This window comes from Lissotriton vulgaris, chromosome 7 (assembly GCF_964263255.1).
Source record: "Lissotriton vulgaris chromosome 7, aLisVul1.2, whole genome shotgun sequence".
In the NCBI taxonomy this organism is placed as follows: domain Eukaryota; kingdom Metazoa; phylum Chordata; class Amphibia; order Caudata; family Salamandridae; genus Lissotriton; species Lissotriton vulgaris.
The window spans coordinates 1,493,779,993-1,493,804,085 of record NC_141695.1 but is presented as its reverse complement, the minus strand read 5'-3'; the positions used below and the strand labels follow the sequence as shown (position 1 = coordinate 1,493,804,085).

The window sequence follows — 24,093 nt, the reverse complement described above, 5'->3', positions numbered from 1 at the left end:
CGAGATGTTTAAAGGGGGCGGAGTTGAATTACTCTGTCATAGAGAAAGAGGCGTTGGGAATATATTGGGCTGTGAATAAATTCAGGAAGTTTGTTTGGGGTTCTTCCTTTACCATCAGATCTGATCACAAGCCACTGAAGGAGGTGTTTGAAAAGAAGGGGTTGGACTCAATCTCGGCGAGAATTAGGAGGTGGGCAATTTCTTTGCAGGTATTTGTGTTCAGGTTTTAGTATATTCCAGGGAAAACTAATGTCTCGGCTGATTGTCTGTCAAGGTTGGTGGATGTTGTGGAAAATGTTGATGAAGCTTTGGTGGAGGATTTTGAGTGTGAATTAAAGGTGTGTGACGTTACTTTGGGTGCGGTGAAGGAAGATGCTTGGAAAGAAGAGTTGAGTAAGGATGAGGAATTAAAGGAGGCCATTAAATTGTTGGAAGGAAATATGTCTCGTTCTCTAAAGAAACCTTGGTCAATGGTTGCTGATGAGTTAGCTGTGGTGGATGGTTTGCTTATGAGAGGTACTAGATTAGTCCCACCTGTTAATCTCAGAAGTCTTCTGGTGGACATGGCTCATGAAGGACACTTGGTCATTTCTAAGACGAAAGAACGCATACTAATGAATTTCTGGTGGCCAGGGATTGATTTGTTGGTGGAACGTACAGTTAGGGATTGCTCTTCTTGTCTGGCAAGTGATAAAGTTTTGAAAACTAGGTTTTCCCCAATGGTTTGTAGGAGGTTGCCTAGGTCCCCCTGGGATGAGATTGCAATTGATATTGTGGGGCCGTTACATGGTGAGCATCAAATTCCGCTTATGTTGGTTTTGTTGGACTTGTATTCAAGATGGGTGGAAGTTAGTTTGGTGAGGGAGATTACAAGTCATTCTGTTATTTCTTTCTTGGAGTCTGTCTTTAAGCGCGAGAGTTACCCGAACTCTATTCTTTCTGACAATGGGCCACAATTTTGTTCTGGGAAAGTTGAGGATTATCTCAGTAGGTGTGGTATAGTTCACAAGAGGATTTCTTTGTATCATCCTGAGGCAAATGGTGCTTTGGAGAGACTTAACAAGACTTTGAAGGAAAGCATTCAGTTGGCAAGGGTTAACAATTTGGACTGGAGAAGGGAGTTACAGAACAGAATTTCTGCTTATCGATTCTCTCCACACTCAACTACTGGAAAGACTCCGTTTGAACTCTTCAAGGGTAGGGCGCCAAACACTTGTTTATGTCCTGCCTGGATGGCAGCAGACAAGGGTGTAAAAAATAATGATGTGGGTGCATGGAGAGAAAGGGAATTGAAACTACAGAGGCAAAGGAAGATTTATGTAGATAGGAGGAACTCTGCAAAATAATCTAAATTCAAGATGGGGGAAGAGGTAAAGATTAGGGCTCCAGTGGGTTGTCAAAATTGGTCAAGGTTTTCTGTTCCTAGAACCATTGTAAAGATTTTCAAAAATGCTGTAAAGACGGAGGATGGTCGTATCTGGAACAATAGTCGTGTTTCTCATTTTGGCAGAAAAGGGAAATGTGAAGATAATATTGTTGTTCCAGATTTGTATACAGATTCTTCTCGTAAGAGTGTGAGAGTACGCAGGCCTCCTGTTCAATTGCGTGATTACGTATAGGAACCCTTTCTATTGTTTCTTCATATGTTTCTGTTGCTTATTTTCTTGCTGGACATGTAAACCTGTTTAGTGTTTAAGAGGGAGAAGTGTGATGACCTGTCTCTGTGTGGTGGTCTGGTTCCATGCTAGAACTTAGAGCTTGGAACCATCTGTCACCAATGTTCATCTAATGTGAAAGTTCCATATTTGTCAGTTGTTAGCTGACTGTTGGTTGGGGCTGAATAAATACTACATATCAACCTTATCCTGGATGAATCCTACTTTGTTACAAAGAGGGCATCAGATCCTAGCTGCCTGAGATGCGGGCACGAGAACGGGACTTTCTTACACATACTATGGTCATGCACACATATACAGGCCTACTGGAACAACATCGCTAGTGAATTAAGTGCAGTAATGGGGATAGACATTCCACTGGAACCAAAGTTGTTCCTACTGGGAATGACCAACGATATAGATCTGCCCCGTCCACAGCTAATATTCCTAGTATTGGCCTTGGTGGTGGCTAAGAGGGACGTAGCGAGGAAGTGGGGGGCAGCTGACACACCTCAGATTGGGGAATGGAGGAGGGGACTGGACCTCTACATGGCGGCAGAAAGAGTCACATATAAGGCAAGAGGCTGTCCGAAGAAATTCCGCAAAGTGTGGAGTAAATGGAGACTTTATCATGGCCTAGACGAGGGCCTCTGAAGGGACCACAGCACCTACGTGGTGACCAGTGAATGGGAGAGATGTAGGGAGACATGGGATGATGGGCAAGAAACGCGGAGAGTCCTGTAATGGATGTTCACATGGAATGTGATCCTAAGGATTTGTACTCTGACGGGTATGGGTGGGATGTGGGGTTAGGATGCTAAGGATGGATACCTGATGATGTCATGCATGCTATCGATACTGACTTGTGGGAAAACCGATGCAAGTGTTTTATAAAGACTGTACTGACAATGTGCTATTGCCTCTGGGGGTTATAACAGTTTATACGGTTGGGACTGGGTGGGAGGGGGGAAGAAAAGAGAAAATGCAGATGTAAGACTTTCTTGCTGAACAGTTACATAAATCATTTGTCAAATGTGCCTCTATTGTTCTTTACGAATAACGCCGCCCGTCCTCCGGGATGTGGGTTCACGGGCTGTGTAGTGTTTTGATTCACGACATACGCATTGATGTTGTCGGATGCCGGAATGTTGAAAAGTAAGATCATGCACTTTACGAATCTGCAATAAAAATATTAAAAAAAAAAAAAAAGAATGGGACAGCGGAAGCTACGGACATAAAACCCTTCCTGCTACAGACTTTTGGAAAAATGTACAAGCATAGCAATTACTACGTTTTATAATACTTGCATACTCAGACAAAATTTTTTAATAAACAATCTCATTAAAATTACCTAAAAACGTACCTTTGTATGCTAGTTTTGTATCTACTGCAGTATCATAAGTAGTAGTTAATTCTTTACTCTCATTAGCAGATGAATCATATCCAACCAGTGCACTCAAACACAACAGTAAGCCAACCAAAAATAGTATTATTAGACCTAGGGTCAGCAGCTAGGTCCTTGGTTCCTGTTAGTTCTCAAAGCACATTTTGGCTGAACATTTTCTAAATCCCAAGTTTGGGTTTTTGGCTGTTTGACCCCTTTTAGCACCACTTACAAGGGTCCAGGACTGGGTGGGCACCACTTGGACGGGCAGGACTAACTTCAGGGAGACTCCAGGTCAACACCTGGGTTCAAGGTTGGAGTTGTTTGTGTGCCTGCAGCTCAGAACAGGAGGCCAGCCAAATAGCCTCCAAGGGGTCTGGAGTGACAAAAGACTAGTGTGAATGCAGGTGGAGCTGGAAACTGCTACGCTCGTCCCAAACTAGCAGGATGGCCAATCCTGCCAATATCTAATCCACCATTGTCTCACTATCTGGGTGGAATTCATAAAGGCCAACTACCAACTGTTTACAGTCATGTGACCCGGGACACAGTCCACAGGTCCCAAATTGCTAGGACAAGAAAATGGTAATTTTCTTAAAGTGCCATTTTCGGATTTATGGCTTAGATTTGAATTTACCATTAAAGAGGAAATTTAAACTACAATTCTTTTGAGACCAAACATGACATTTCTACCTGACCCTAAACAAAAGTTATAATGTATTAAATGTAACAGGGTAACCCAATGTTTTCCTATGGGAGGGGTAGGCATCAAAGTAATGAAAACATGATTTAGTAGTTTTTGACTACCAGGACAAGTAAAACATAAAAGTGCATGTCCAACTTTTTAACTTCAATGTACCCTGCCCTATGGGCTTTTAGGGCCTACTTTAGGTGTGATTTATATGTATTAAAAAGGAAGGGTTCTGCCTGGCAAAGGGGTTATTTTGCCAGGTCACATTGTCAGCTCAAAGCTGCACACAGGCTGTAGTGGCAGACCTGAGACATGTTATAAAGGGCTACTTAAATGGGTTGCACAATAAGTGCTGCAGGCCCACTATCTGCATTTATTTTACAGGCCCTGGGTACATGTTTACCAATTTACTAAGGATCTATAAGTAAATTATATGTGCCAATCAGGTGTAGGCCAATTGTGCTATATTTTAAGGAATGAACACAAGCACTTTAGCACTGGCTAGCACTAGTAGTAAAGTGCACAGAGCCCTAAAACTAACCAAAATTAATTTCAGCTACAACAGGAGGGGCAAAGGTAAACCATTTGGGGGGGCATCCTAAGGATAACAGGTCCAACAATAGTGAACTAAGTTGCTTTGCTAACAAGTGAAACTGCAGTGGATATTCTGCACCTGTGCTTAATCCTGGCCTCCTTTGTATACTGTTGGGAACTGTAGAGACGGTCTCAACCATAGCGAAACAGAGAGGGGCACTAGGGAGAAGGGCATTCAGTTCACTTCACTGTTAGATGGGACTCGTTGCAACCCTGCATTATGCTCTCATCATGTATTAAAGTATTTTGTTTTTCTGTCTGATGAAAATATACACTATTCCATAAAAGACAAGCGCTGGGCTGCACATTGAGTTATTATGTCTGTTGAGTGGCTGGTGGGTTCTGAGCCCTTGCCCCCACACACACTATGTTGATGAGTAGCCTGTGACTGTTTGCCCTCACTACCATGAGAGTCAATTGCAGAGAGCATTGTACTTGGCCCATTTTGCAGTGCCACCATAGAATGTACCCCAAGACACCAGTGGCAAGTGATCTAAACCATCATAGTTGGGGTGCAGTAGCCCCTGCCTGTCCTGTGACTCCTGAAGAGGGTCTGACACTTGGTATCCCATTACACCCATGGTACGTTGAATTCACTGGTTGGCATACACATTAGCTCCTAATAACTGAATCATCTACAAGGGCATACACACAAGCAAGCTAACAACCTAGCTTACAAACAATCTGCACTCACCAAGAAGCACTCCACCAAAACCTCCACCATGATGCTACTTGTTTTACCAAGCATGATTTGGCTACTCTTTAGATCACTCTTTCACGTGTGCTGCACCTTCATCCTGTATCTTGTAACCCCAACACCTCACTAGTTACACAGGCTTACTAGCATTCAGGAATCACCACAACGTTGAATCCTATTTTCAGACCATACATATACCACCTGCAAGTAGATTTAACATACCTGACCTCATGTTTATGTTCCCAGAAGAAGTGCCAGACAAAACCCCATCCACCACCACACACATGCCTGCTAAAAACAAATGTTTTAGATGTTTCAACCGAATGCCAAAGAAATTGTGTTCCAGCTTCCTCAAATCGTTGCAAAGAATAGCGATGACAACCATGTGGCAATTTGGAAGAAGAACAACGAAGGTGAATAAATAAGAATACTTCAGAAAAGTAGTTTATGATTTAAAACCAGAAATATAAAACATACATTATGCCTCTTTAAGCTAAAATATACATTGCATGAAATAAATGTTCAGCATATCAAATCCCTTTATAGAGATTGAAAAAATCATATACAGTATACAATCCTTTGCATAGACACATTATTTAAAATGATTGTTTTCGCTTAGTAGAAACCACTGTTAAGTGCAAGGGAAAAGGGGTATCAAATTGTATAAGGGTCACAATTCTCCCTAGTTGTTTCTCAAAATTCACAAGTCAGGAAACCATTCAGTGAGGACGTTTGCACCCTTTGTCCACTGGGCAGGAATCCACTGCCTTCTGTCCATTCACCAGCCACCTGTTAACTCATTTCTGGTACTGTAACAAGAAGGGGGCGCTACAGAAAGGTTTTAATGTTCAATCACGGACAGTACAGGTGCTCAATATCACAAATAATTATGTACAAGCGATAGCAAATTTAACCTTTCTCTTTGCTTCAATGACTCAAATAATATAGAATCAATATTAATGATAGTTTTTTGAGTACCCAACAGTTCAGTTGAAATACGTTTGGAATGTGCAGTTTCTTAATGAGAAGTGTTACTTGTGCCTAAATGGCTGCCTCAAGTTCTTTATGAATGCACCAAATGTGTGTGTGCCAGCAGTCTGCTTAAATTAGGTTGTCTTGCTGGTTTTGTAACTGACATCTGATAAATGATGTACTCCTTTGATACCACCTTTATCTGGCTGTATAAACTGCTACCTACAGCCACAGGATTCCACCACCATGTCCTCATATTGTTTGTACACAACATTGTTCGCTGAGTCTATGTACAGAATGCTAATAGGGCTGAGTCGGGTGGGGATACAACAAGTAGGGGGAGTGGAGTCTGGATCCATGGAGTTCATTAAGGTTTGGATGACTGCATGGTTGGTGGGTTCCAGGTGTGATCGCAGCGGAAACTCACAAAGTCCTTCACAGTGATAAGCCTCATACTCCAAGGGAGCAATGATCCAGTCATCCCACCCCATATCCTTGAAGTTCACATGAAGAGGTTTTTTGCTACACCGTGCCTTTGGGTTCTTGGTGGGTCTCTTCCCTTGCCGGGCTGACAGAGGGGCCCTTCTCTTCCTTCTTTGGTTGAATAAATACTCATATACAGTTTTGTCATCTTGCCCCGACCTGGCCTTGATTTCATTAAAAAACAAATCTCGCTTCTTGGTCCTTCCGAACACCAAGAAGATGGCTTTTTCATTGGTCTGTCTCCCTGTCCTATCAAACCCAAGACTCCTCAAGTCGATGGGCCTACCTTTTTCCAATGCTTCTAGTTCAAAGCACAAACTAGCAGAGTTTTTGAAATTTTTAAATGATTTCCAAATGTCAAAGACTTCCCATTTGGGTGTCTCAGGTATGCTGACCATGCGAGAGTCTAGGTGGGCCGGTGCCTGCCGGTTAGTTGAACAGCTGGATAGCTTTAATTGCACGAGTCTTGCTCCGGAAGGACTTCTCCCAGCATCCAAAGGCTTCTTCCTAAGAACTCGCAGTTCCGCCCCAAGTAGACCATCCTTCTCAAGGGCGCTTATGTCAAAAATGTATTTTTGCTTTCTTGTTACAGGTGCTCGTTCGTCTAAAAGATATGTAAACAATCAGAAATTAGTTGATCAAAATACTGAAAATGCATAGAAGGAGACAAAGAGAGAGAGGGAATGCATATAGAATAACTAAAGGACATTGGTTTCTCAGGTAGCATGTCTTGATTGATAATTTGCATTAAACAGAATTACTAAGACATATCGATTAGAACATGTATAGAGACAACACAAACTGGTTTATGTCTATTTAGCTGGCATAAAAATGTGTTAAATTCCAGCAGAAAAATCCTGCCAAGACATGGGATGACTTAATACTTTACCCATGGGTGACAGGATTTTACACCACAGGGTCTTCACTTTTTAGGTCTCGCCTACGCAGTGCGCATGCGCTGCATAGGCAAAAGACCTTTAGCTATTGCTTCAGCTTTTCAGCCAAAAACGTGCACGCGTTCCATTGCCTTCAATGGCAGCGCGTGCACATTTGGCGATTCCCTTGAGGGAGCGAGCTTGACACCATCTGTTTGTAATTAACTTAAAAACACATGGTGCCCCTGGCTTGCTCCCTCAAGGGAAACGCTTGTGTGCTCTCGCACTCCGCCCACCCCTCCCGCTAGAGCGAGGCGCTCGTGCTTGTTTTTGGGGGTGGGGTCTGGGAAGATGTCAACCTCTGGGCTGCCGGAATTCACTGCAGATGCCTTGGTATGAGTGAGTTGCACCCTGAATATAGCTCTGCCCGCAGGCCTACAGAATGTCAACATCGGATAATCCATATATTGGAAAGCCAGGGGAGTTGATGCAGAGAAATAAAGACATCTCGTTCTGGAAGCCTGAGTATTGTATTGTATGGATTAATGGAATTAATTTGAGGGAACGGAAACCTCTGACTAACTCCACTACATATCACTTTAAGGGGCACTACATAGAACTAATAGGAAAAGATTAATCTCCCACTGTAATCCACACATGCACACTGCCCCCCCCCATGATGCCTTTTATAAAAGACATTTGATCCCTCTCTCAAAGATGCCCAATAAACACAGACTATGTTTCTGAAGAGTATTAGTGTTACGACTTTCACAAGTTTTGAGATTAATGAACTAAATGGCTGATATCGAACATACCCAAAATAAGGCAACGAAGAAAGAGGTTGTGCATTATGATGTAGAAAAGATCAGACATTTCACATATATACAATTGCACACAGCAAAGCCTCCAGTAACCCTTATCATGATATTTCACCCCGGATCCAAGGCAAAGGCAAGGACTGAATATATATGCTGTTGGGGGGAAAAAACGAATCCCTTTGTATTTCCCAATACCACCGTTACTGAGCTACTGTTTACCAGTGGGGACTACAGGTCCCAGAGACCTTTGCTCCCCCAGAGGATGGGCCAGGATACCGTGCAGCGCTACAGGGCGCCTTCAGTTTTGCTGTGGTGCGGGACACGGCTGGATGAAGCTAGGGTGGGCCACCCCCCCTAACAACTCGAGTTGTGGTGAGTGCACGTCCGTTAAAATCCATAATTTAATGTCCGGTACCCAATCATTTGGTGTTCCCGGTTTGGCCAGTATGTACCTTTGATAAGACTGGATTACTATATGAGTTGCACTGTGGTAATGCCGGGAGGAGTATTGTAAGACCCCGATTAACACCAAGAGGTCTACAAGACTGGCTTGATGTAAAGTCTTTGAGGTTGGCACACAAGTTGATTCTTCCTTGATTACTGCATTTTGCGAGCAGTCCATTGGACCAGGATTGTCACTAAGGACCTTTTGTACTCAGGACTTGGCTCCATCTGGTGCGTCTTACAGCGATAGAGAAAAGTCTTGAAACTATTAGCAAATTGCTTTACAGCCTGCAGCGCTGAACCGAGAAGAGGGCACTCCAAATGCCCTCTCTTCTACAATTGCCCCTCGAAATGAAGTATCTCTTGACAGTACCTCTCAATGCAACACATTGTGCCAGAGCAACTCTTTTGCACCACATACTGGAGTCCCCACTCTAAAATTTCAATCTACTGCGAAGAATGAAGAGGGCGTTCAGATGCAACATGATGGAGTTTGTCTCAGGCACAACAAGCCACATAGTCCCACGCAAAAGCAGAAACTTCCAGAAATAGATCTACCCCCTGCTTAATGCCTTTAGGTGGAAATTTTATCAGGAGTACCACAGTTGCGAGAGGATCAGAGAGAAGCACACAATGAACTATTATATAAATCTCTGGACTGGCTTGTGCAGAACAGGGAGTGCCCTCTCACTACCGTGAACAACATCTTACTGGCCCGTAGGGTGTGTTGGATTGGTCGGGACAAGTAGATCATCAAGGGAACTTCATTATTCTTGACTTTAGAAGCCCACATGTGGTGTGTAGGTTTTTATCTGACCCTGTGGTCAAGCCTGGTGGTGGCTCAGGTATATCTTTATTGCCCCTTGGATACTTTTACAAACCCAGATTTTTTTATTGGGCAAGATCGTTCTTTCCGGCAGAACACTTCTGCGCACCACCCTCCATCTTTGTTAAATGCCATTGAACACCAATATAATCCTGTGGGTTACAATGTTGCAGGTTACTACCGGTTCTCTGTGCTTGAAGGGGTTGATTGACTTATGCATTCCGGCGGGCATGACAGTCATATCGGGCCTGATGTGACCACACTTGGATGTTGTTTGGAAGAATCACTGCGGGAGGGAGAGGGGTGCATGGAACATTCAGTATCACAGATTGACGATGATGGGAGTCAAGTTGGTAGCATCCTTTATCCCCTAAACTATGACGGGGGTGCAATGGAGGCAACACAGGTTTTCTCCACTGGGTTTCTCTTGCCCTTTTGATGAGGTAAGACCACCACATAGCCTAGCTGGTAGATGTAATAGGAGACCAAAGCAATATTTGCAATTATATGCTCATGTGCCTAGATGAACCCCACCATAGTAACAGTGACAGAGGGGGAGGGAATTTAGAGAGGGCATTGCCTACTGATTACTCTCATTACAATTCTGGGGCAAGTATAAGGGAAGGGCCTAGTGAGAGGGTAGGCACTATTGAACCTTCTTGGACAATTAGGATACTCTAATGGAACATAGCAGGGTTGGGTCCAAGCTTTACTGTAGAGACTGGGGATTTTTTATAGATATGCAAGACCTTTGATCTTCCAGGAGACATGGCTTTTCAAATCAGCTCGCTGACTGATTATGCTAATTTTACCCAGGCTGCAATTAATAAGGGCAAAGGTAGGCCATCGGGGGTCTTATGACATGAGTGAGTTCCACACTTGTGTGTATAGCCAATGAAGTCACAATCAACTCTAGTGATATGTGTTAAACTTACATTCCACCTTCCTTGGTTGTGTATGTCTATAATGTGTATTCCAGGTTTGTGGGAAATAAAAGGGAATTCCCAACCATTGAGTTATTGTCCACACATTTAGCCTCCTTACCGTAAGAAGTGTTTAAAATTGTGGGTGGGGATTTGAATTGTCAATTTGAGCCCCTTTACAAAAGCATTATTAATCTTGCTGAAGAGGAGGATAGAGTTTGCTCTATTCTCGAATTATACATTCCCCCTTTAAAAAAATGATCCCCCGCTATACAATTAAACGCCCTATTCTTAAAACACCGTATTCATGCTTGTAATAGTAGTACCCCCTCTGATAAAGATGGGACCCACACATATAAGCCCACTCATCGTACCAGTCAAATTGATTATTTGTTGTTAGATGTAGGGCTGTGGAAATACTTTATGGACATGGTAGTTACACCTAGGCATGATAGTGACCACAATGCCCTAATTCTCACTATGGATCTCCCGAAGTGTAGGGGTTAAATGGTGTACTTTGGCGCAGTCCCAAGAGCTAGTTGGTTCAATCTACATGCTAGTGGAAGCAGCTCTGGGGCATTTGCTTAGTCTGGATTTTACCTTGCTATCAGTTATGTCCCCTCTGGTGTTGATCGGGGAGTCCCACAAACTTTTGTTTGAGGGCTTGTGCAATTTACTTACTAAGGAATTCAGGCCTGTGGTTGGTAGAAGTAATCAACCCACCTGGTTTAATCGATCAGGTATAGTTGTGAAATCAGAAAGTGATTATTTCAATAAATCAACAGGACAGAAGTCTGATTTCATTAAGGAGGGTGGTGTTTAAGAATACCATTGCAGAAGCAACAAGCATTGGCATAGCCAATAGGTCTCAGTTTTGGGACCTTATAAGTATTTAGTTATGCAGCACAATATCCTTGGTGCAACAACATCAACCGTTGCATAACTAAACACTTATAAGGTCCCAAAGGCTAGACCTATTGGCTATGCCAATGCTTGTTATGTTTATGACAGTGGTGGGAAGACACAGAGTTTAATTTAGAGTTTGGCAGATGGGTTACTCTATCACAAAGGTGATACATATCTACAAGTGTATTATATCTTATGGCACTTGTAAGAAGGCGGACAGAATACATTAATCATTTTTGATGGATTAACCTATCCACCAAACTCTGATTCAGGCCCACGGTTTGGTCCCTTGGTTGGACTGGCAAGGCAGGCAATCAGCCATTGCTTGAGGTCCAATGGCCAAGGAGAGGTGTGCGCCATCCACCCATTCCTCTTTCTCCACTATTCAAAGGTTGCGTGTTGAGGAGGGACAGAGGAGGGGCTTTGATGGTGGTTACAAGAGGCAAGAAGACATGATCAAGGTTTGTGAGCAGCGAGGTGTTGAGCTCAACCCCTGGAAGTCCAGAGGAGTAGGAGAAGAGGTAGAAGAACAGAAGAGAAAAAACAGAGAGATAAGTGATGAAAGGAGGAAAGGATAAGGAAGGCTTAAGAAAAAGAATAATCCTGTGAAAACAGAAGAGAGCAACTACAGAGAAAGATTATTAAGGGAAAAAGAATTTATGGGGAAGAAGGAAGGAACAGAAAGGAGAATAGGAAAGTGGAAGTAAAGAAGAGTGAAAAGAAGGGTAGTGAAAAGAGAAACATAGACTTAAAGTGAAGGGAGGGAGAAACAAGAACTGTATGGTGAAAACAGGGGGAAGGGTAGAATGATTGGGCAAGGCGTGAGCATTGGAAAGTGAGGGATGGGACTGAGAGGATGAGAGGAGGTAAGTGCTAATGGATAATAAAAAGAGAGCGGAGAAACAAAGGGGGAAGAAGAAGGGACTGAAGGCTAGGGTATGCAAAAGATGGAAGAGGGCTAGAGGAAGAAAAAGAACAGAGAGAAAAAGAATTACAGTTGTGTGTGTCTCAACAGCCTCATGTGTTAAAAAAATGAAATTATACATACAGAAATACATACTAAACATACAAAGAGTGCTTTGAGTCAACCCTCTGCATCTATTAGTATCCTAAATTGTCGTTGATATTTTGGTTCTACCCACCACTGCATACAGCATCAGCCAATAGATCAGGCCACTACAAGCCACTGGCTCTCTAGCACTGTGAGTGTTAGCATGTCTGATCATTTGTACATGCACCAACAAACAGAAGCACACTTCAGTTGCACAGCTTTTGGGCCAATCTCTCCTTTTTACGTTTTCTCTTTTTTTTAAATTGCTTTTGCATGTACTTGCCAGAAATAAATATAATTTCACACTTACGAAGGCCAGACCTATTGTCTTTGCCAGTGCTTGTTTTATTTTCAGTTCTACCTTCTAAGTAAAACGAGTTGGTGGCCTTATTCTAGTTGCCAGTGGGCATGTGCAAACTGCGCACATAACATTCTGCGACTGCGCCTGTGTCAAAAGTTTGCAACATTGCTGACTGTGACAGCCGAAAAGGCCAATGAACAAATCCGTATGTAGCCAGTTTGTTTGAGATATTGGGGAGGATCTGATGCACATGTGCAGGCACTGAACTAAAACGTATCTTACTCCTTTGACTTTCACACACATTCAGACGTCACTTTGGATTGTGGACCACAGAAACTCTCTTCCTGCACTATCTTCACGCATCTGCTGTATACCGCAAGTCAAAGCGCAACGGGTCAAGGTTGAGGTATTTCCAATGATACCCCCCCCCCCCCCCCCCCCCCCCCACACACACACACACACACCCTTCGTTGTGCTAGTCTTGTGCATCAAGGGAAAGGGTGTTTTTGAAACCTCTCAGGAGCCAATTATAGTCAGATTAAATATTTAAGTTCCAGTTTAGAATTGGCACATAGGATATCACGTCCACACGTGACTGATATGCCATATTACATGTGCAGGTAATGCTTTGTGACATTGTACACCGTGCGTGAAATCCCAAATAAAGTTCTAATTTCTGTATACAAGTTACAACCTTTTTATTTCTCAAAAATCGATCATATTCGTTTTAAAAAACATGCATCATTTAAACATTAAAAGTGGACCAGGAAGAGGGCCAAGAGAGAGTGAGCAAGAACCATTAGAAAGGCAGAAGTTTGCACTTAGATCAATTGAGCCGGATTACCAACCTCCAAAGAAGTGCAATGCGATTTTGACCAATATTGGCAGCTACTAACCCTTACAATAATGACACTTTCACTGATCGACCAGTGAAAAGGCACTTTCCCCTCCGGTTGATGAAACCTGGTCGGTGTGCGTACGACGGGCTTGTGCGAAAGTGCTATACACCAGTTTTGCAATGTTACACCCCTCCCACAAAATAATTGTGTATTATATGATTCCACATCACGTGGTGCATACCGGTGTGTGCTCGTGCCATCCAGTATCACTATCACCTACCCCGGGCTCGGGTATCAGCTTGAAGCATGTGAGATGATTAATTAGACCATAAAAAGAGCGCATCGGCATTCAGGGGGCGCCGTGTTTATTGCTTTCAGATGTTTCCTATCTTCGTCGCCCCGAGCCGAGCCTGACAGTGAGGGCCTGGGAGCCTCGCGCGTCATGGCCGACGGCCATAATGAGGCCTAATGAGGAACATCGCCTCCGAAACGCCGGGTGCGCGCGCTCTGTCAACATGTTGCGCTCCTTTCATAGCAAGCCCTTCAAAAGGCAGGCTGTGTTTCTACATCTGGAAGTTTATTTTTTCTAAGAGAGCTGGGCATTGCGGTCAGCTCGTGCTGTGACGACTTCCAATTTTCTCGAAGCAGCTTCAGTAAATCTACGGGATACAGTGTGCTCCCAGCGGGCGAGCTTGAAGACGCGAGCTCTAACCCCAAGTCCCCACACGTCGGTAGGACCGTACGATACACAGCTAAGTACGTATCACTTGATTAATTAGTGCATGATCACCATACAGCGAACTTACAAACCACTCCTGCTGGCGTAACAAAACTTGGGGGGAGGGGGTGGTTGGGGGGGTTTACAAGGTACTTGGAGGGGTACCCTCGGCACTCAATCAGGAGCTCCCTGCTGAGGGAGTCCCCCGGAGCTTGCCTCCCCCCCCCCCCCCCCCACACACACACACACTCTGCGTGGGTTGCGGGGGTCTGTGTTACCCACCCCGCCAAATATATTTGAGGGCTGTTGGCTGCACTAAACCGAGAGCCCCTCGTCCCACCACGATCTGTGATCTGTACCTCTGGGCACTCATAGCAGTTTTCTCATGAGATTCGCAGTGGCATAGTATTGATATAACTCCGTGCTGTGACAGACCGTGAACCATTGGAATATGTCATTCGATTTCTTCAGGCGATCCTACACAACCCATAGTCTATTATCCCGCATATGAAAACAACTGTGCTCTGAACCAACCCTAAAACCCACTTATTAAAACACTCCTACGTGGAGAACTCAATTCAGCCCCCCTGCACAGGTCGGGTTTATTTGCCCCGGAGCTAGCTTAAAGCACTATTGATTAGGTGATAAAACACTTTCAGCAACTCTTTTTAACATCCAGTCAATGTGTGCATGTGTTCCTCAGGTAACCGTGTATTTGCCCAGGTATCATCATATTCAGTGCTTTAAATGGACCGGTACTCACCGGTGCGGAGTACCTGCACCTTTTTAATTTGAGAAGGAGGGTACCTGTACTTCTCAGGAGTGACATAATACTTTTAATTGGAGAGTACCAGCACTTCTCATAAACAAGCACGTACTCTGGTACAGTGTACCTGCACTTCTATTTTTCGATTTCAAGCAGCGACCATATTATTTGCATATATATGTGCATGTGCTTGTGGGCAACCGTGTGTGCACACACTCCTAATGAACAGGCGCAAATGTGCCACCGTCACTGTAATTTCACATGCCCTGGGGTGCTAACTGGTTTCTCCTTGGCTGGTGCCTGACAGAAACACCACAATTCCTCTAATGCATTACTAGCGCCTGGATTTCCTGTTCGTATACAACACGTGCGTTGCAAGCACTACAGTGTTTACTGGTCAGACCTTATACAACGCGCGCGTGGTGTTTCAAAAAACCCTTTAATCAAGGAAAGTCATCATAAAGGACCGCAGAAATCTAAAGTGTTGAGTACAAAATTACACTTTCTATATTCTATATCATTATTGACGTCACCAGAGTCGCTATAACTTTATGAATGTGATATAAACTGCACTGGCAGGCAATGGCATCTCAGTTATTTGTCGAGATGGGATACCCGAATAACTCACCCCTGAGCCGTGTCCATCAGTTTTTTTGAGAATTGGCACATCTTTTATGAATAGAGAACAGGTTCTTCTACAACATGTTCTCTTTCCAAAAACAATAGTCATTCCATCAAAGAGCAGTATTCAACTTTGATGCCTATTTTAAATATTCACGAGACCTGCGGATTGCTTGTTTCACCTGGTGCCCTCTTCTTTAAGAGCACTGCACAGCTGTCAACAAAACACACTTGACAGGGCAAGGGAAGCCTGTAGACAGTAACCAATCATTAGTGAGTTTTCATTGATACAGGCTGTTCTTGGAGTTGAGCGTGAAAACATAACCTCACGTGCATTGGTAGGCAGCGCATTCGCAGAGATTGCCGTCTTACCTTGGCCCTTGTCGATGAAGCTGGTGATGGTGTTGGCTAGTCCTGCTTCTAGCTTGATGCTCCCGTTGCCCCCCTTTCTTTCCGCATCCGAAAGAGTCCGGTACAGAGAGAGCATGTACTCATGAGGGGTTATTGCCGGGTGCCTGAAAGCATCTTTTAGGTCTCTTTGGGCCACTGGGCCCTTCGCTTTTTTGGTTTTGAACCCACTAGAGTCAGCGTGCACGTTGACAACTTTGGATGTGGCCTTGCTGCCTTGGTGTTGAGTCCTAGGAGTGACAGATCTTTCCACAGGTTGTCTGTTCAAGGTTTGGCCTTTCTTAAGATCTGCGCTCCCCACCCTCGAGGCAACCTTCTTGGCTTCATTGCTCTTGGTCAAGACGGCTCCAAGCTGTAGCGCCACACCTTTAGCCCTGGCCTTTGGAGCGCTAGCACCTTGCCCATGGCTTTCAGTCTTGGAGGCACCTGCCCTGGAAAGTGGGTTTCGCTCTTTGCTGTCCGCCTTGGACAGGCCTGGCCTAGCTCCTGGTGGACTGTCTTCGGGTTCTGGGTGACTCCACACAGCCGGAACTAGATCCAGGGATAAGCAAGTCCAGTGCCAAAGCAGTAAAGGGATATATTTCAGTACTTTCATGCTCTGACCTTCCTCTCAATACCACCAAGGAAAGAATCAAGGAAGGCTCCTCTTGATTGACAAGTGCAAACATGAAAGGCGTGGAAAACCAAAGCCAGCAGCAATCCTTGTTGTTTCAGCCCAGGACTCTGTAAATCGGTGGTTCCAATGTTTTGATCCAGTCCCATAGTGGAAGAGAGTGTTTCCTCAGGTCCTATCTCTGCTCTCCAGGCCGCGAGTGAAAGAACCTGTGTCTGAAAGGTGAAGTCTGGCTCCCTTCTCCCTTCTGCCGAACTGTCTGAAATCTTGAAGGAGCCCTTGCTTAAATCCAAAGGTTTTTTTTCCGAGAAGGAAGAATGGCGTAATGCTGCCTCTGTGTAAAACCTTTTTTTCCCCCGAATTTGAATCCTTTCCAGTGAAAATATTTCACACACAGAGACCTGCAGGTGCTCAGAAAGCTTTTACAAACCTGAACTCAGGAATTGGAAACGGAATTCCAACAAAAACCAGTTTAATTACTCTCTGATGTCATGCTGTCTAAACTAATTTAAGTGCAATATATTTCTTTAAAAAAAAAATCTTCTTTAGCCTTTCCATCGCCATGAGTCATACTTTATGTAAAACAGCTCTGTACGACGCAAACTTCTCGTCGTGTCATTTAAAGAACCATGGGCCCTCTCTGCTCGCCTTACTTGAACCTCAAACAAAAACAGCGCAGACCTCAAAATCAACAAACCTCGCAGGGGCAAATTAAACAAACAAACCCTTTTTTGTGCAGGTCCAGTGGCCTCTGGGTTTTTCATCTCTTTCACTTACTGGCTTTATCCAATGAGGCACAGGGCTGAAGGACGTGAGTTATAACTTGAGAATTTAATTATTTTGCTAATATTTGTGACCACTTATTTGAACCACATTAGCACATATTAAACATTAAAAAAAATCCTTCTCACATAGCAGGTTTCATGTGTCCTGTATTCTGCACCGGTATTTTAGAAAACTTGAGGTTGTTTTTAACACGAAACAAAAAGAAGTCTTTTAAAGAGAGTTCCACGCGCCGCACTGTGCTTTTCCAGATGTTCGGTCGCCCTTTGGGCTGATTTCGAAGCTGCCTTGGGCAGCAGTGGCCCCTGCAGTTCACCTGTGGCAGTGAGGACGCTAGAGCATTGTTTGACATGCTTGGTCTACGTTCAACGAAAACGTGCGCACGTAAGGATGGCGTGCTTGGTGTTTAATACTGTCTAAAAACACCACAACAACCGTAAGGCATATATACCAAGTTGAGAAAACGGAGTTTTGTGTGCTGAAAGGAGAACTGTAGAAAAAATACCCTGTATGTGTGAGATGTAACCATTTTGCCTAGTATGCCAATTTTATGCGGCGTTTCTCACGTGCTGCATTGTGCAAGGACAGTCAGCTCCCTGGGCCACCCGGTTCCTTATTATGCCGCTGTCAAACTTCACGCGCAAACAATAACTTTAAGACCTAGAATAACTGGACTCAGGAGACAATAACGATTCTACAGCTTAGTTGGAATTTAAAGTGGCTGCAACCTATAGTTGAATAATTACATGCTATATGCTGGATCGGATTTACGTTTCCTGGTGCATCCCTGCAAATCAGCAGGGGTGCGCCAAGAAACGCGCTACATGAAATGCCATCGTTGCGCCACCACGGATGCACAGCATTTACAATGTGGCGTGCCATGGCGCAAGGATAGGCAGATGCGACACGCATCTGCCAGCATAAGGTTGACGAAGTGCTGGAGTTGAGTCGCGGGCGCAACGCAACTCCTGCACTGTGCCAACCCAGATTATCTTTCACATGGTGCGTCCACATAGTGCGTCAAATCTTACGCCTGCTTCAAACAGGCGCAAGGTTTTTGCGCAGCGGGGTCAGAAAAGTGACTGAGTAAAATCTTGTACATTTCACTCAGGCACTTTTCCGAGGCGTTCCTGCGCCGGAACGCCCACCCTGCGCCGGTACGTCCACATGAAACCTGACGCAGGTTTCATGTGGCGCAGGGCTTTACAACGTGACGCATCTCCCTAGATGCATCATGTTGTAAATCCCCCACAGCATGGCGCTAGCTTTACGCCGTCGCTGCGTCACAGAAGTGACGCAAAGGCAGCACAAAAGTGGCGCACAGGGCTTGTAAATCTGCCCGCTATATGTAGGGGAAGCAGCGGAAGCCCACTCCCATCCGTGCACATCACCCCTGGTTTTTTCTTCTTTTTTGTGTGCAGTTTTTATATAGCGCAAACTGGACCCGAACGTATTGTAGCGCTTTTAAATGAGCACTAGTTACATTACACAAGGACACATTCATTGTTTGGTAGGCACAGGGAGATTAGGTGCCAAGACTCGAGCCTGGCTTCCCAATCCCCAGATCCAGAGTTGCCACTTGGGACCGTATAACACAAAGTGCCCCGGGGGCGCAACAGGCGTTCGTGCCCGCTTTAACTTCCCCCCACCTTCCACTTTGGTATTACAGAAGGGGCCACAGGAGCTTGTGTGGCCCTTTCTGCAATACCGATAGCACATAAAGTGCCAGCGCTATCTTCGGGGAGTTTCCTCATTAGCATGGGGTGTCTCCCATGCAAATTAGGGAATTCCTTTGCCTCTGCACCCGCGCCGTATTATAGACGTAGACTTAGAGGCAAAGAAGCTCTCGGTAGGTGCACCGAGTGCTTACCAATCACAACGCTGCATTGCAGCATTGTGATTGGCTAAGCAGAGCCTGGGTGCTTCCTGGGTGCTCTGTTCTGGAGACGACGATGGAGAAAGCAGCGAGAATTGGCAAGTAGGTATTTTTTTTATTCTTTACCCCCCTCCCATCACTCCCCCACCCACGATCTATGCCAGCCGCCACTGAATTATTATCTCTGGCATATACCTTGCTGATTTAAAATTGTTACCCCACACTGACTATTTGAGTGCACTGTATGTAATACCAACTACTTCTGTGAAATATTCAAGTATAAACCTAGCTTCCTCCCACTCTGTGAACTCCCATGGTTCTTTACCTATTTCAAGAATTGCTACCGGAGTTGGAAGTCTAAACCCACTTCCTGAACCCCATCCTCCTTCACCTCCTCCCCTTCTTGGCACAACATGAGTTTGGTCCATCTTGATTACCCACGTGGCAACAGCATCCTTGCCACTCCTATTGTTTGTGCAGATAATACTTGTCCCTTTCTCTCTGCATACAGATTGATTCTGGGTGCTCTTCCCAACTGGAGCTATATTCATAAAAGTACATGCAACTCCTTCTGGGCTTGCTATACTCTGAATCAAATATCCTCTTACTTGGGAACTCCATGTGTCATACCCCTCCACCATAAGGCTTATCACTATTGTACTAGCTTACTGGCCTATTCCTGGCCTTCTTAGGGATATTGACATTAATCATGCCCAATTGTGCCTCAGGATACTCCTGTTTATGCAACCTACATTTCTGATCATATTGACATCACTCCCACCCAGTTTGTGCCTATCCTGCAGCTTCTGAATCTGAATCTGACAAAAGAACATGTCCTCAATGCCTCTTCACATTAAATTGTAGTCATGATACCAAACCCCATGTGACAATTATCTATAGACCTTGTCGAGTATGCCTCAGGATACACCTATATCTCCTCCAACTGAAGGCAAATCTTCACCCACCCCTCCCATGCAACCACTCAAGCAAGGAAAAATACTCCAATCTCACAACTTTCTTTCTCAGCTCTTGGGAATCTCCCTGCTAGATTAACTATTCAACCCGTTTATGCAACTGTGGAAAAGAAGAGTTCACTCTTGCCGTTTGTGTGCGAATGACACTGAGACTTTGATTCATATTATATGCGTATGCAAGAAGCTAGATGACATACAAAAAAGTCTGTTAAAACCAATATTTAAGTTGCATGGAGCAAGGTCCTGCAGGCAGGCATTGTTGCTGTGTTTTAATACTTCCCTAGTGCAGCTAAACTGCCGCCTGAAAACATTATTTGATCTGATAGCACTGACAAACTCTTGCTCTTCACAGTAGAGACATACTAAACACTACAGTAGATACTGAACTGGACCACTCTATCTGTTTCAAATTCTCCAGCTTAATTAACAATTTCAAACAGGCCTGCAAACCTGATCCAGCAGTGCCAGCACAATCGGACTAGTTTTACGTCTATATTCTAAAACAAAGTTTTTTTTAATCTTGTATCTATTTTTAAGAGTTTTATCTAATGCTATTCTTTTTTATATCAGCCTGTAATGTTATGAAGGCAAGGGTTTTAATTAATCATGCATAATAAATACTTACTTACTTAACTGCTAGGTTAACTATTCCTGTCACACACTCATCTCTGGTAGGTGTAGGAGAGTAGGATTTGGTTCTTATAGTTACCCCCACTTTTTTGCTGATGTTTCACTGTTTTTCAACTTTAGTCTGGCTGAGGCCCTGCTGCCCAGGACCTCAGCCTAGCTGCTTGCTCTCTAAAATGATTCCATGTACTTTAGGTACACCACAGATTGGATTCTGGGATACCCTTATAGGTCCCTAGTATATGGTATCCTATATACCAAGGGCATAGGTACCCCAGAGGCCTCTAAGGGGCTGCCGCATGTATTATGTCACCCCTGAGAGACCACTCAAAATGACATGACAGGTATTCTACAGCAGCCTGTGTAAGGTGGTGTATGCACCCCTTACTTAGATATAGGTTCCCTATATCTACCTTATATCACTGCACATACAAACCTATCAGTCACCCCTATGGCAGGCCTTATCAATCATGAAGGCAGGGTGCTGGGTTTTATGTGAGAGGGTGCCCTTATCCGAGCAGGGCCCCTCTGCTGCCTTCGGAATCTATTATCTGGGGTTGTTCTGTGATGCAGCAAGACCATATACTCTTAAGTGTATTCTAACCTCGCGGTAAATGCTAACTTAGGAATGGCTGCAGGGAAACATGTTGTGTTTGGTGTCAAACACCTTAGAATCATACCTCTCCACCATCCCTGGTGGCGGAGGTATGATTCCACCCTCCTAGAGGGAGAAAAGTGACTACACCAGTACACCCAGTACCAGCATAACAGAACCCTGGAATCACAAATTGGATGCTGCAGCCACAGACATGAGCATGGCCTCCTGCTGCAGGACAAAACTCCGTCAGGGGAGGCTGGACAATAAGTTTCCTGTCACAGGGAGGTGTAACCGCCTCCCAGACAGGCTTTAGTGTATATGGGCTGGGTGGGTGCACTCTAAGATTGCTTTGATGTTTGCACTGGGGGCACATTTGGTGTCACTGTGCATAGTCCAGCTAAAACCGGTTGCAGGGGCTACCAGCCCCTGCTCTGGTGCAAAACTGGACAAAGGATATGGGTGCAACCAACCCTCTATCCTGACCCTCCTATAGGCTTGTCCCCAGAGTTTGTCCCACCCCTTCCTTGGGTATAAAGTAGGAACCCCTCACTACAGGACTTTAGATTTACCTGGATGAAACTCTGCTACAGAATCCCAGAACGTCAACTATCTACACTTTGTTGGATGACCGAAGAATCTCCCTTGGAGTAAACGAGTTACTTCCCTGCAAGGTAGGCACCAAAGATGCATCTGTCCGGTTTGCAACTACGCAGCTCCTGAAGGACTCCAAAGACTTTGCAACACAAGAGGTGGATTTCCAAGCTTCCCTGAGCCGATCTGTACTCTCAGCAAACCTGGAATCTAAAGCCCTCATGGGGACCGTGCAACCCAACACGCTGATCACCATGACCATTCACAGCTGCATTGGCAATCCCTGAGGCTGTGCATTGGGTTACTTTTAGTTCAGACCCCGAGCAGTGATTCCACCGAAGATTACTGGCCTACACTCCATGAGTGACCCGTGGGCTGGTATTTAGTGATTCCTCTTGAGGTTCCTGAGAAGGGTACTGTAACTCTGAATGAGCTTACCTGGTTGCTCCAGACAAGACCTGGCTCTCCATTGCTTGGGGAGTCACCTTGACTTTGCTGGTCCATCCCAAAGCCGTTTTACTACCACCACGTGGGTTGGTGTTGCCAAGGCTTGATGGTCTCCGATCCGGACAACGACCTCCCATCACTTAACACCCTTCGTGGGACTGTTTGCCTGGGGACTTTGATCATCATCGATGTCTCCTGGTCCTTGTGGCAGCGGAGTCAAGCTTCTCCTCATCAAACCGGAAACACCCGACAATGGTGGGCATTGGTATTCCGTGCCCTTGGTCACCCTGAAGTGACCCAGACTCTTTCCCCTCTGCTTTCAGGTTTGTCACATCTCCAATCTAGGCTTGGATCACACCGGACACTTTTCCTTACCACGGCAGCAGCACTTTGCAGCAACTCACCATTGAAAACAGTGACAATTCCCAACATCATTTGGGTGTGGTAATACTAGTGTTTCGGTCCTCACATGGGTGCTGGCCTTAGAACCTCCTAAGTTTAAAAGGGTTTGCTCCAAGTCCTCTCCGAAGTGTCCTTAATCTTTAATATTCCAACCGCGACTTTCCCATAGGATTGTCCGGAGCTCCCAGCTGTGTTCTCACACTACACACGTCCCCGTGGGTCCCCATGTGTCACTACCTTGGATGGTTCCTTGGGGTCCCAGTGATTCTACCTGCTCTAGGCACTGTGTCTAGTCAAGTTGTGGTTCTTATACCACTTTCTTAATATATGGTTTGGTCTCCCCCTGGGGCCCATTGTATATTGTGCTATTTACTGAAGTTTTATCGTGTTGATATTGTGTATCTTGTTCTCTAATCTCATAAAGAGGTTAGTAGAGAGTGTTTAGTAATAAATGCATATATATATATATTTTTTTAAACAATTCTTTATTGAGTTTTTACAGAGGTTATATTGACCCACCCTCCCCACCCCTAAGGGCCCCCCCGATACAGGCAACTTTCTATAATTGCAAAAGCAACATCTTGGTATTGTCACAAATAAGATAATATCGAATAAGGCTACACAAAACCGAAGGATAAGAAGAGAGAAAAGAAATGAGAAGAAAAAAAAAACACAGAAGAAACAAGAAGATCAAAGGACTTCTCCATTTTAGTAATTACATTCATTACTAATTCATGCTTTCATTGCTAGTCTGGTCTCCCTGCCCATAGTCTGACCGGCTCCCAGATTTCTAATCCCTTTTTTTTCTTCTTCAAGCCCTTCCGACTATAAATAGCTATTTCGAGGTTGTATGCAGCTAAGAAGCGTGTCCGCCATTGTTGAAATGTAGGTGGATATTGATCCAACCAAGCTGATGTCGAACAAATTCTTAGTACAACCATCGAGATGAATATGAGTCCCTGTATGGCGCTAGGTCTAGTAGCCCTATCCACCCCTATTATTATTTCTGCTGTGGTAATCTCTATATTAGTCTCTAAAATTCCAGATAGGAAAATAGAGATTTTTCGTTTAATCGTATCTAATGTGTGGCATGTGGCCAGCATATGTATCAAATCAGCCTTGGGCATAGCACATCTAGGGCAAAGTGTACCTTTGCCCTCGCACCATTTGGATATCTTTTTAGGGGGTTAATAGAGTCGGAAAAAAGTTT

General features: G+C 44.5%; 1 protein-coding gene across 1 annotated transcript; it reads right to left on the bottom strand.

The window, feature by feature from the left end:
* Nucleotides 1-5,510: 5,510 nt before the first annotated feature.
* Nucleotides 5,511-16,818, bottom strand: GDF5 (growth differentiation factor 5). The gene is made up of 2 exons (XM_086928990.1): nt 15,937-16,818; nt 5,511-7,080 (listed from the first exon to the last, which is right to left on the bottom strand). Exons 1-2 carry the CDS (start codon nt 16,565-16,567, stop codon nt 6,212-6,214), a joined length of 1,500 nt encoding a protein of 499 aa, XP_086785116.1. The 5' UTR covers nt 16,568-16,818; the 3' UTR covers nt 5,511-6,211.
* Between the last annotated feature and the right edge of the window lie 7,275 nt (nt 16,819-24,093).

Excerpts from the sequence above, each read along its gene's own strand:
- GDF5 (XM_086928990.1), bottom strand. The coding sequence starts at position 16,567 with ATGAAAGTACTGAAATATATCCCTTTACTGCTTTGGCACTGGACTTGC. Across the intron at positions 7,081-15,936 it reads CTTCATCGACAAGGGCCAAG|ACGAACGAGCACCTGTAACA; the intron begins GTAAGACGGCAA and ends CATATCTTTTAG.